Consider the following 12,821-nt stretch of genomic DNA (forward strand, 5'->3'; position numbering starts at 1 on the left):
TTTTAAGGTAGTGGTAAAAGTACTACCTTCTGTCCAAGTGGATTCCTCTATCATTGAAGACAAACTACAATAGTTTTGCCAAAATTAGGCAATTGGAAGTGCAGAAAATATAATGTGGAACAGCACTGAATCTTAAAATCTTACTAACTGCTATTTACTTCGTGACCCTGAACAGTCATCGGCTTTCATTCCCTTTTCAATTTTAAGGGACAGGAAAGGGATCAAATAAATGTGAACATCAAAAAGCATTGTATGAACTATAAAGGACTACAAAGATTTAGACAATTCAGAGAAAAAGTCTAGTGTGAACCTTTTATTTTGACAAAACAAATTTTTACAAATTATACACTCTAAACTCCCAAAGTTTCACTCATTTAAAATATAAGAGATGAGGCATCCTGGACCCCAAGATTTCAGGCATGAATAAAATAGTACCAGATTTTCAATTTATATAAGCTAGTTGCATTTTACATACCATAAAAGTGAAGAGAATTGTGACAAGCATTCACTAGTTTCAAATGTACCTATAAGACACATGGGCAACTTGGGTTTTTTAACCACACAGCTTCATATTAACAAATATCTAAGTAATTGACATATATATTTCCATTAATGGCAGACACAACTCCACCAAATCAAATTATATGAATAATTTGCTTTTAATAATCTCAACTTGGAAACTGAAAAATTAGAGGAATGTATAGTTAAGTAGCTGAAAATGTTATACTTATGGCACACAAGCACATCATGACAAGGAATGCTAGAAGTTGTTCCCCTCAGGAATGAATTTGAAAATTTAAAGTATATTTTATTGAAAAGCTAATATCCTTAGTGTGAAAATCAGGTTAAATGAAGTGTTGACTCAATCTCTAAAGATCCAGTAAATTATAGATTTTGTGCAATTAGTTACTAACATACACATTTCAAGATTAATACTGATTTCAATAGAACATTTAGATGGTTCTGAAGTATCTACTTTTTATAGTTGACTTTCACTACACATGTCAATGAAATGTAAGATTCCTCAGTGGGAAGTTATAAAGCTTGTCAGGCACTAGCTACAGGTAATATGTATAGGATTCAGAACAAATGGCTGCTTTTCACCTTCAAAGAGCCCCCTTTTAATTTATACAAAATTAGACTGTTTTTACCCACATGTATGCATAAAAGTGCTTGTCAAATGTACACAGTCCATTTCCATAATCCTAAAACAAAACAGGCACACAAATGGATAATAGTTTATATGTTTTATGTGAATATTTTTGATACACCTTTAAATAAATTCAATTGCTATCTAGAGAGGTGTAACAAACTTGGTACAAATCTTTGACTTGGGAAAGTAAAGATCTAAGAACTCTCTAAACTCTGCAATTCAGTGTGATTCATATACTGGTTCACTCACTCTGCAAGCTGTTAACTCAGTCCTTAATCTCTAGAGGCTGCAGGTACTTCTGTTTCAGCAATTATGAGACCAAAAAGACTAAGGGAGAAGGACTTGTTAGAATTAGTCTCCCACAAAATAGTTTTGAATCTAGTTACAAATTGATTTAATATGCTTGTGAGTTAAATTTTATAATAATTATAAAGACATTTACTCTAACAAATTTGAATGAAATGTAATTAAGGACTACACCCTTAATTTTAATGAAAGGCATTTTTCATTTACATACAAAGGAATTCAATAGCCAGCAGCATTTAAGTAAAGATATAGTTCCATCTCTTCTCTTTTCCCTTTTATAAAGTGCTATTTTTAACTGGGTAGATTTACTATCCAGCTTTTCAGTAACTTCACTGTATGTCTCTAATAGATTCAAGGAAACACTGAAAAATTGAAAGTCTTTAGTATTAGAAATATTTGCAAACATTGTACAAAGCACAGACTATGAATGTATTTTATTAATAAAATAAAAAGTGTACCTTATGTGAGAATCATTAAGTTGATTTAATAATTACTTCACAGAAGCATAAGCTGACTAGCATTTATGCCAATTTTTGCTAGTCCTCTAAACCAGAAACAGCTTCTGTAGGCAATTCAACTCTAAGCACCACCAAATAGGGTCATGTCAAATAGAACAAATGATCCCCAGAATAAAAACTCTGACAAATTTAGACTGTTAGACTAGCAAAACAAATTACTGAGAATCAGAACCAGAGGCAACATTTTACTTAAAAGTACCATAGGTCATCAAGTGTTTTCTTCAAATAAAATTTTGTGTAGTTATTAATAATGTACCTTAACACTAAGTGCAGTGGTCTTAGAGAAGTTAAAAGAAAACCAGAGTACAGATTAACTTAAAAGTGAATGCTGCCTATTTCTTTAGTTCAGTAATTAAAGTTGAAATTGCTATTTAAAAAATAGCTGAGCACTACCTAATACAAACAGGATACCATTTTTACTCACATTATTCTCTAAATAGCTTTTTGTATTTCAACTTTGACCTGACCTTCAGTAGTATCTCTACTGTATCTACTCTAAAGCCAAATGTAATTAGTAAAAAACAAAAAACAAAAATCAGGGCAGTATGTAGTTTTGTTCACACTTAAAATTTCATTACAATTTGCATTTCTTGTCACTCTTGGAAGAGTAACCACTTTTAAAAAGAGAAACATAAAAGCGCAACATTCCTTACTTTGCATGGCATCCAGTAATGGTAAAATCAAAGGATCCCTTAATCATCAATTCTGTACACCCAACTTAAATACATTTCCAGTCCTCAGAAACAGGGACTCCAGGGCAGAGGGGTGGCATATGGAAAAGAGGCCTAGGGCAAGGTTTGATGAAATCACTTGGAAATTTACTTCACCCAGAATGCTAGGTTATGGTAATTCCTCCCACCCATTCCAACTTCCCAAGTCAGAATGCAGAATTTAACCTCTTATCTGGTCTTACTTTCTTGCCTACTCCTAGTATTCTATTCCTGAAAACAAATAAACCTAGAATTTTCTAAAAGAAATTATTTTTACCCAAATACATTGGACTTCGGTCTCAATTTGAATGAAGATGAGTGGCTTTTAAGAGCCCGGTCCTCCTCTTCCTCCTCTCCTTCCTCCAGTAGCTGCTCTGGGTCTCTGAAAGAGGGTGTAGTGTGGATGATCTGGGTTCGGAAGCGGATTTTGTTGAGTCTGGGTTTTATTCGTCCACTAGAGCTGCCGGAGGCCTTGCGACCTGGATCCTTTGCTTTGCCTCCAGCCCATCCCTCAGTCAAGTGGTGGTGGTGGTGATGGTGATGGTGATGATCCCCTCCATCCTCTAAGACATGTGAGAGTTTGTAGGTGATGAGGTGCGAAGGGAGCACCTTTGAAAGCCTCCATCGCCCACCCCCGCTGCCACTGGCACTCTCTCCATCATCCTCATCCAGGGCTCCCACCAGGTTCTTGATCTCCTCAGCGATGCTCTGACTCAGGTATTGAGAGGCCTTTTTCCCACTGTAGTCCCTAATGTCCACGTCTGCGTCGTAAGCCCCCACCAGCAACTTCACCACCTCCACGTGCCCGTGCATGGCAGCTAAGTGCAGGGCAGTGTAACCTCCGCTCGTCCTGGCGTTAATGTTCACTGGCAGCTGGTGTTTGTTAGCGAAATTGACCAGCATGGCAAGGAGCTCCTGTCTGCCATGCTTGGCGGCCCAGTGCAGGCAGGTGAAGCCAGTTATAAAGTCCCTCTTGGCCAGCAGGCCGGGCTCACAGGTGAGCAACCCTTCCAGGCTATCCCACTTGCCGTCAGAGGCTGAGAGCATCCAGGCGTGTTCCAGAGGGTCCAGCGTCACGGATCCCCCACCGCTGCTCTCCTCCTCTGCCGACGACGAAGCGACGGATGCGCTGTCTGAGTCGCCCCCGCCTTTGCCGCGTCCTCCCCCAGAGGAGGTCCCCGCGCTGCTGCCCCCAGGACAGACGCTCCTCTTCAGCTGCGGTGAGCTGCCCATCACAAGGTCCCTAAGGTTCTGGCGCGTAGATTTTGGGGTGGTGACGCCGCCGCCGGGGGAGCTGCCCGCGTCCGTCTCCTCGCAGCCATGGGGTGGGGGCTCTAGGTCCTCGCTGGGCCCGGGGTCCGGTCCCCGGGGGGAAGGCTGGACCTCGCGCTGAGAGCTTTTCCTCCGGGCCCCGCCGCTCAGTGGCGGCCCGCTCAGGCTGTCGCCAGTCAGGCTTGCCGGCCCAAGCGCGGCAGCCGGTGTCTCCCCATGGCTCTGCTCGCAGTCTGGACCCGAGGACGCCTCGGGAGACGCCACCTCTGGGCACAAGCCGCCTTCCTGGGTCTCGACCCGGCCGTCGGGCGTCCTTGGGGCGCCGCTACTGGACTCTGGCTCTACGGTCACCGAGATGCTGGGCAGGTCACGCGAGGGCGCGGCTTCTGACTGGGGGGGTCCCTCGCAGAACCTCTTTTTAAGGTGCACGTACTTAGAGCCGTCAGCAGGGTCGGTGCGCACCGTGGCCACGGCATTGACCAGTTCCTTGAAGAGAGCGCGGGCGCGGGCGCGCTGCTCCGGCTCGCCGCCCAGAGCACCTCTGAAGTGCTGCACCAGCTCGGCGTGCCGGGCCCGGCCCCCGCGCTCCGCGAGGAAACGCAGCACGGCCTCTGGGCTGAGCTCCACGGGCCCCTCCATCCGTGGCCGCCCTGCTCCTCCCGCGGCGGGTGGCTCAACCCGGCCCCATCGCGGCCCGCTTGAAAACACTGGCTTCTGAGGGACGTAGAGTCCAATCGCCTGGCTCCAGTGGATTCTTGCCAGAGCGTCCTCGGCAGGAGACGCCGCCACCGCCTCACTGGGGCCGCGCCCCTGGGGAACACCCCCCCGACAGCCCCGCCCCCACGGCTTCACCCCGCCCCCCCAAGACCGCCCACTTCCGGTCCCCGCGCTGGCCGCTAGCACGGCTTCAGGCCGGCCGTCGGCGGGCACGCCCCCCCGCCCCATGGCCCGCCCACTTCCGGCCTTAGCGCGGGCCGGCAATCACTGCACCCACCCGCCGCCTGCTGGCTGAGTTTTTTCCGCGCGTCTTTCTCCTAAGGTCCTGAATCTCTTCCAGTCACTCTCCCTCCGCTTGGGTTTGTCGTCTTCTGAGGCGTCGAGGGGATACTCCTGAGAGAGGCTCCCTTCGCGCACGCGCGCAACTATTTGGCGCGGTTAATGTCGCGCGCCCTGCCTGGCGGGGCCTTAGCCCTCTGGCTTTCTGCCCTCGCGTCACTGAGGCTACTAGACTTGGCCCCTCCCCTTTCCCCGGACACCCCTACCCCCCTCTCCCGCGGAGGCTGGCCTCGCCGGTTACACCGCCTCCGGTCCGCGCCCCGCGCGTTCAACTCTTCCCGGCGCCCCTTTGCTCCCTTCGCGGTCGGGACGCTACGCTCGGGGGCCCGGGCTGAAACCCCACTTCGCTGAGACCCCAGCCTCCGCTCAGCTCCCGCTCGGGACCATGACCTCTGAGGTGGCGCGGCATCTGGTGAGTCCCTGTCGACTCCTCACGACCCCTCCGTTGCCAAGCGCTGCCCCCTCCACCCTGGGCCCGAGTCCCCGGGCCGCCGCCCCGCCTTTCCCAGGGTCCCAGCGTAACTTCCTCAGTCCGGAGCTTGGGGCCCCTTAACACAGGCCCCGTCCAGTCGTGGCCGGGATTGTGAGCCGCGCCGCTCCTCAGCTCCCATTGCCCTCTCGGCCGGTCATCCCCGGGCTCCCGAGGCGGGATGGTCCGACCCTGCTGGGAGGAAGGGATTCTCTCTTAGCGCGGGAGGCAGGGAGCGGGGCTGTTCCCGCTGCCAGAAGCGGAGGCAGAGGGCGGACTCCCCAGCCTCCCGACCCCACGTTGCTGGAGTGGCTGGGAGTTTTTTGCACGGCTTCTCTGTCTAACCAAAAGTTAAATCTGAAACAGCGATTGTGGATCCATCATTTTTGTAACGGTTTTGGAGGCACAGATTAATGCAATAGTAGTGTAATATTTTACATTTGTATACTCTTCCCTTACTCTTTATGATTTGAGCCTTTTTTGTTTGTTTTTTGCTTTGGCACCCTTGAACCTTAAAATGATGTATGTGACTAATTTGTTCAATGTTTTATACTTTTTTTTATTTTTTATTTTTTATTTTTTTATTTTTTTACTTTAGAGGGAGAGAGAGCAGGGGAGAGGAACAGAGGGAGAGAGAATCTTACCCAGACACCCTGATCAGCTCTGGCCCGAGGCAGAACTGGATCCCAGGACCCTGGAATCATGACCAGAGAGGAAGAGTGGCATGCTCAACCACTGAGCCACCCAGGCACCCACAATATTTTATACTTTTAAAATCACTTATATATTTACCTCACTTGATATAGTAAGCCAGTGGTTCCCAAAGTGTGGTCACAATTATTTTTGTAACAATACCAAGCTGTTATTTGCCTTTTTCACACTCTTGCTGTTATGAGTGTAAAACGAGTTTTCCAGAGGCTACATGATGTGGAATGACCTCGCCATTCTGGGGGCTAATGTGTGTACTTGTCCTTTAAAAAAATTTTGTTTAGAGGTGCCTGGGTGGCTCAGTCTCTGGGACTCTTGGTTTCATCTCAGGTCATGATCTCATGGTTGCCTGCCCCCCCCCAACCCCCCCTTCCGTGTTGGGCTCTGCACTGACAGCATGGACCCTGCTTAGGATTCTGTCTTTCTCTTCCCCTCCCCTGCTTGCTGTCTTTGTTTCTCTCTCAAAATAAATAAACTTAAAAAAATAAGAAATTTCTGTTTTAATTAATAACACTGTAAATATTAATGGTTGTAAGCCAGGTAAGCAAAAGCTCTATGTGGGCCTGAGACCAAAAAGTTTGGGAATTACTGGTCTAAGCTCTTAAATTAGATTGTAGAAACAGAGTTCAGATTGTAGCCTGAGAGATTAGGTGATGTGTGGAAAGTTACACAGCCAGTTTCTTTGATAGATCCTGGACAAGGATTTTTCTCCCTGATTCAGCCCAGGTCTCTGGACACTTTTGTCACATGTTTAGAGAAATATCAGTTTTTCTGTCTGAACTGCATTACAGTTGCTTTGTGTGCATGTGTGGGTGAGGAAAATATTTTATAAACTCATTCACAGTCATCTTCAGAATTAAACTTGAGCTGAAGAGATCACTTCATTTAATTGGTGTTGGATTGCTTGTCAACTGCTGTACTTATTTTGCAATAGTAAGTGTACTTTTATTTTCTAATTAAACTTTTTATTTTGAAGTAATTGAAGATTCAGGTGCAGTCTTGCAGTTAAGAGATAATGAGATCCTCTGTACCATTTATCCAGTTTTTTTTTAATAATAACATCTTGTAAAACCATAGTACAAGACCACAACCAGGACGTTGCCATTGATACTGTGAAGGTAAATTTCCATCATCACAGCATCCCACAAGTTTCCCTTTTATACCACATCCACTTCATTTGTACCTCACTTCCTCCTTAACCCGTGACAACCACTAATCTGTTTTTTATTTCTATAATTTTCTCATTTCAAGACTGTTATATAATGGACTCACATAGTATATAACCTTTTGGAATTGGCTTTTTTTTCATGGAGCAAAATTCTCTGGAGCTTTCATCCAGGTTGTTGGATGTGTCATTGAGTTGCTCCTTTTAATTGCTGAGTAGTATTCCATGGTATGGATATACCACCTTTGTTTGAAGGACATCTGGTAGTCCCATTGTTGGGCTACTATGAAGGAGGTTTCTATAAACATTCCAGTATAGTAATATATAATGTCACCTAATGAAAACATAAGTCTTCAGTGGATGGAACTGGAGGGTATTATGCTGAGTGAAGTAAGTAAGGCAGAGAAAGACAGATACCATATGTTTTCACTAATGTGGATCCTGAGAAACTTAACAGAAGACCATGAGGGAGGGGAAGGGGAAGGGGAAAAAAAAGTTAGGAGGGAGGGAGGGAGGCAAACCATAAGAGACTCTTAAATATTGGGAACAAGCTGAGGGCTGAGTGGGGAAAGTAGGGGATGGGCATTGAGGAGGGCACCTGTTGGGATGAGCACTGGGTGTTGTATGGAAACCAATTTGACAATAAATTATATTTAGTATATATATAAAAAAAGAAAACATAAGTCTTCAATCCTCTGGGATAAATTGCCAGGAGTGTAGTTGCTGCGTCACATGGCAGTTGCATGTTTAGTTTTATTGAGAAACTGCTAAACTGTTTCCCAGAGTTTCTGTACTGTTTTCCATTCCCACCAGAGATGTTATGAAGGATCAATCCACATCCTCATCAGCATTTAGTGTTCCTATTTTTTATTTAGACATTCTGATAGGTATATATGTATGTATGTATCACAGGTACGTGGTTTTAATTTGCATTTCCCTAGTGGCTAATGATATTAGCATCTTTTCATGGGCTTATTTGTCATCTGCATATTCTCAAGTGAAATGTCTCTTCATTTCTTCAGCCCATTTTTGAATTGGATTTTGTTTACTGTTGATTTTAGAGTTTTCTTTTTAAATATGTTCTGGATGCTAGTCCTTTCTTGATACATAGTTTGCAAATGTTTTCTCAGTCTGTTGTGTTGTTGTTGTTGTTGTTTCATCCTCTTAACAGAGTCTTTTGCAGAGCAAAAATTTTCAATTTTGATTAAATCTATTTTATGTTTTTCCTTCTATGGATTATACTTTTGGTGTCAAGTCTAAGAGCTCATTGCCTAACCCTAGATCTCAAACGTTTTCTTATTTTTCTCCTAAAAGTTTTGTGGTTTGTGTTTTACATTTAAGCCCATGACCCATTTTGAGTTAATTTTTGTATAAGGTATAAGACTTAGATCAAGTGTAATTTTTTGGCCTATGGATGCTCCAATACCGTTTATTGAAAATGTTGTCTATCCTCTATTGAATTGCTTTTGCCCTTTGCCAAAAAACCATTTGAACATAACTGTGTGGATCTATTTCTGGGTTCCCTATTAGCACTAGCACATAGTCTTGATTCTTGTAGCTATGTAAGTTTTGAAATAGAGTAGACTTATTCCTCTCACTTTATTCTTATTTTTTCAGAAATTATTTTGGCTATTCTAGTTACTGTGCCTTTCATTATAAGTTTTAGAATAGTCTTGTCTATATCTACAGAGAATTTTGGTAGGATTTTGATAGGAATTGTATTAAATCTGTATATCAATTTAGGGAGAATTGAAGTCTCTACTATGTTGAATCTTCCAATTTATAGACATGGTATCTCTTCCAATTTCTTTATATTTTCTTTCATTTCTTTCATCAGCATTATGTAGTTTTCAGCATACAAGTCCTGTATGTTTTACTAGATTTAAACCCATTTCATTTTTTAAGCAATTGTAAATTGTATTGCATTTTTAATTTTATTGTCCACATATTCAGTGTTAACATGTGAAAATACAGTTGATTTTTGTATGTTTATCTTGTGTCCTTTGACCTTACTGAATTCATTTATTCTAGGAACTGGGATTCCTCCTAGATTCCTTGGGATTTTCTTCATAGAAAATCTTGTCATTTACACATAGAGACAGTTTTATTTCTTTCTTTCTAGTCTGCCTCTTGCTGCCTTATTTATGCTGGTTAGGACTTGTAACATTATTTGAATAAGAGTGGTGAGAACAGACATCCTTGCTTTGTTTGTGATGGGGGGAAAACATTCAGTCTTTTATCACAGATGTAGATTTTTTGTAGATGTTCTATCAAATTCACGAGGGATTTTGGTCTGTAGGTTTTTGTATTGTCTTTATTTAGTTTGGTATCAGGGTAATAATAGTTTCATAAAATTAATTGGGAAGTGTTCCCTCCTTTTTCTGGAAGAGACTGTATGTATAGTATTGGTGTTAATTCTTCCTTAAATGTTTGATAGACTTCTTTAGTGAAACCATATGAGTGTGGAGATTTCTTTTTTATAGTTTTAAAATTACAGATTTAATTACCTTAGTTGTTATGTGGCTATTAATATTATTTCATATTGGGTGAGTTGTGGTAGCGGGTGGTTTTGTGATCCATTCCTTCTAAGTTGTTATTTTTATGTGTATGAAGTTGTTAATAATATTCCCTTATATTGATGTCTTTGGGGCCTGTAATAATATTCCCTGTTCCATTATTTTTTTTTTAATTTTAATGTTTTATTTGTGTGAGAGAGAAAGGATGTGGGTGGAGGGGAGGGGCAGAGAGAAGGGGGTGGGGTGGGGACAGGATCTGAAGCTGGCTCTGCACTGTCAGCAGAGAGCCTGGATGCTGGGCCTGAACTCAGAGTGTGAGGTCTTGACCTGAGCCAAGTCAGACACTTAACCACCAGAGCCACCCAGGCATCCCTCCCTGTTCCATTCCTAATAGGGTCATATTGTGTCTTCTGCCTTTCTTGGTTAGTCTTGTTAGAAGTTTGTCAATTTCATTCATCTTTTCAAAGAACCTGCTTTGTTTCATTGATTTTTCTCTGTTGTTTTTCTATTTTATTTATTTATTCATTTATTTTAAAGTTTATTTTGAGAGAGAGAGAGAGCAGGAGCAGGGGAGGGCAGAGAGAGAGAGGGAGACAGAGGATCTGAAGCAGGCTCTGTGCCTGATGCAGGGCTTGATATCACAAACCGTTAGATCATAACCTGAGCGGAAGTCTGATGCTTAACTGAGCCACCCAGGTGCCCTTGTTTTTCTGTTTTAAATATAACTGATTTATGATCTTTATTTCCTTTCATTTGCTTGTTTTCGGTTTATTTTGCTCTTTTTCTAAGTTTTTACGGCAGACCTCAGATCATTGATTTGAGACTTCCTCATTTCTAATATATGGACTTGATGGTGTGAACTTTCCTCACAGCATGGCTTTAGCTGTGTCCCACAAATTTGGGTATGTTTTATTTTCGTTTTCATTCTACCTTTATTATTTAAAGAGTTATATTAAATCTCTCTTGATACTCAGGTTTCCAGGTTTTTTTTGTTTTGTTTTTTTAAGAGAAGAGGACATCAAGACTCTGAAAGTTTTGTATTTTGCTGATGGAATCATAGCTGGTGATGGTGAGATCTGCTCTTGGCATATTGTTTCTGCCAGTCTCCAGGATGCCCCTTATTAGTAATTGCATAAGTTTTATTTCAAAAGATCTTGACTATATAGTTATATATTGCTGACTGTGATAATAGATCTTGAAATAACATTAATTACCTTTTCCTTTCTCCTGAGAAAAGCACCTATAAATTCCCACTTACCAAAACTTTTAAATGGTATCCATATTTTTTCAGTTCTTATCTGTATTTGTCATTTCCTCTTTCAGCTGCAATGCTTCAGAACTCTTATGTTTCTTTTTTAGTTATCTTTCAGTGAGGATGTTTGTATCTTAGAGGCTTCCCTCATTTTATTTTCCATTTCAAAGTTGTGATTCTTAATTCTTTACTTTCATGTCTTGGAATTAATGACCACCTCAGTGCTTTGATGTATTTTCATTTCATCATCTGGAGAGACTTCTTTCCTACTGATCCATATCCTATAATCATTATGGGATAATGAAAGACCAAGTTCCTTTCTCACCTTCTCTAAAACTTTTCCAGAGAATTCTAATCCTTGACAATCTGTCATACTACTCGTTTGCCACTTAGTCACATGCTACCTTGTAATACTTCCTAACTTATGTTTGTATTGTTACTTAACTTTTTGCATCAATTAAATTGTAATGAGCCTTGCATTTTCCCCCTCTATTAAATGATCTGTCTTCAGGAAGAGAGCCTGTAATATCCTTTGTATCCTTCATAGCCATGATTTTATATTGTTGAGGACAGATGTTGATTATATTTTACATGGAAAATAAGTTCACCTTGAATCATTTTATTCTTGTTCAATGTTAAATGCTTAAATTATGAATTCTTGTAGGTAGCCAGGAGCTATTTCTTAGTCTACATTTATGCTTTCGTGAAGCTCCACCTTCATCCAGGCTGGACACAGATAGTCTCATACCTTTTAGGTATTTCCAGACTGATTTTGATCCTAACATAGTCCCAGACTATACCTATTTGTACTGGTATGTATGTATGTATTTCAGTGTGTGGAAGAGGAGGAAGAAGAAGGGTGCTTTTAAAATTTTATATTTTACTACAAATAGATTTTCTGTCTTTAGGAATGTGTATCAGACCTCATTTTTAACCATATTAAATATAGCTTTCTCTGCTTAAGATTTTAAGTATTCCTAATACAAAATACCTGATTGTAAAAGCTCTTTTACTGGGAACTTTAATTTTTACAATTTCTTGTCATTTATTGGAAGGAAATTTGATTTAGATGATGCTGTATTTTAAAAATTTACTTAACACCTTGTAAGATATGTATCTACTACTGGTTTGAAGATCAGGGAAGTAGGAATCACATTTATAGTTTCAATAACATAAATAAAAGATTAAAAACTCTCATTTTAAATACCTTTAAAATAAATATTATGATGTAGTAGACTGGGATATAGCATTTAGATTTTGTTAGTATTACCTTTAGTAAATATGCATGTTATGCTCTAATATTCTTCCCATTTTTGAAAATTTGTCTTTGGCAGTTACACTTATTTGAAATTAACTGCTCTTTTTTGCATTTCTTAGCAAGTATAGAGATTTTTCTTTTTTTTTAAGTTTTTTTTTTTTTATTTTGAGAAAGGGGGGGCATGCGTGGGTGAGGGGCAGAGATAGAGGGGGAGGATCCCAAGCAGGCTCCACATTGATAGCTCAGAGCCTGATGAGGGGCTTAAACTCAAAAATGCAAGATCATGACCGGAGCCAAAATCAAGAGTCGAACGCTTAATGGAATGAGCCACCCAGGCACCCCAGTCTAGAGATTTTTCATTGAGGATTTAGCTAAAATAATTTAAATATAGTAGAACTCAAAGTTCATTCCAGAACATCTTCTTTTTTTTTTCTTAGG

At 41.4% G+C, this 12,821-nt stretch overlaps 2 protein-coding genes across 7 annotated transcripts in view; one reads left to right on the forward strand and one right to left on the reverse strand.

The window, feature by feature from the left end:
- Positions 1-298: 298 nt before the first annotated feature.
- On the reverse strand, positions 299-4,762 carry SOWAHC (sosondowah ankyrin repeat domain family member C). Its single transcript, XM_047852087.1, has one exon. It carries the CDS (start codon positions 4,596-4,598, stop codon positions 2,961-2,963), a length of 1,638 nt encoding a protein of 545 aa, XP_047708043.1. The 5' UTR covers positions 4,599-4,762; the 3' UTR covers positions 299-2,960.
- A 190-nt stretch (positions 4,763-4,952) lies between these two features.
- SEPTIN10 (septin 10) overlaps positions 4,953-12,821 on the forward strand; it is a 121,419-nt gene continuing 113,550 nt past the window's right edge. For 4 of the 6 annotated variants that reach the window (XM_047852089.1, XM_047852091.1, XM_047852088.1 and 1 more), the window contains exon 1: positions 4,957-5,427. In XM_047852089.1, coding sequence (XP_047708045.1) covers positions 5,401-5,427 — 27 coding nt within the window. In that variant the 5' untranslated portion in view covers positions 4,957-5,400. Of the gene's footprint in view, positions 5,428-12,821 lie in introns of all 6 variants that reach the window. The other 2 variants (XM_047852093.1, XM_047852092.1) reach the window with 2 other exon arrangements.

Source organism: Prionailurus viverrinus, chromosome A3 (assembly GCF_022837055.1).
Source record: "Prionailurus viverrinus isolate Anna chromosome A3, UM_Priviv_1.0, whole genome shotgun sequence".
In the NCBI taxonomy this organism is placed as follows: domain Eukaryota; kingdom Metazoa; phylum Chordata; class Mammalia; order Carnivora; family Felidae; genus Prionailurus; species Prionailurus viverrinus.

Coding starts and splice junctions, on each gene's coding strand:
- SOWAHC (XM_047852087.1), bottom strand. CDS start 4,598: ATGGAGGGGCCCGTGGAGCTCAGCCCAGAGGCCGTGCTGCGTTTCCTC.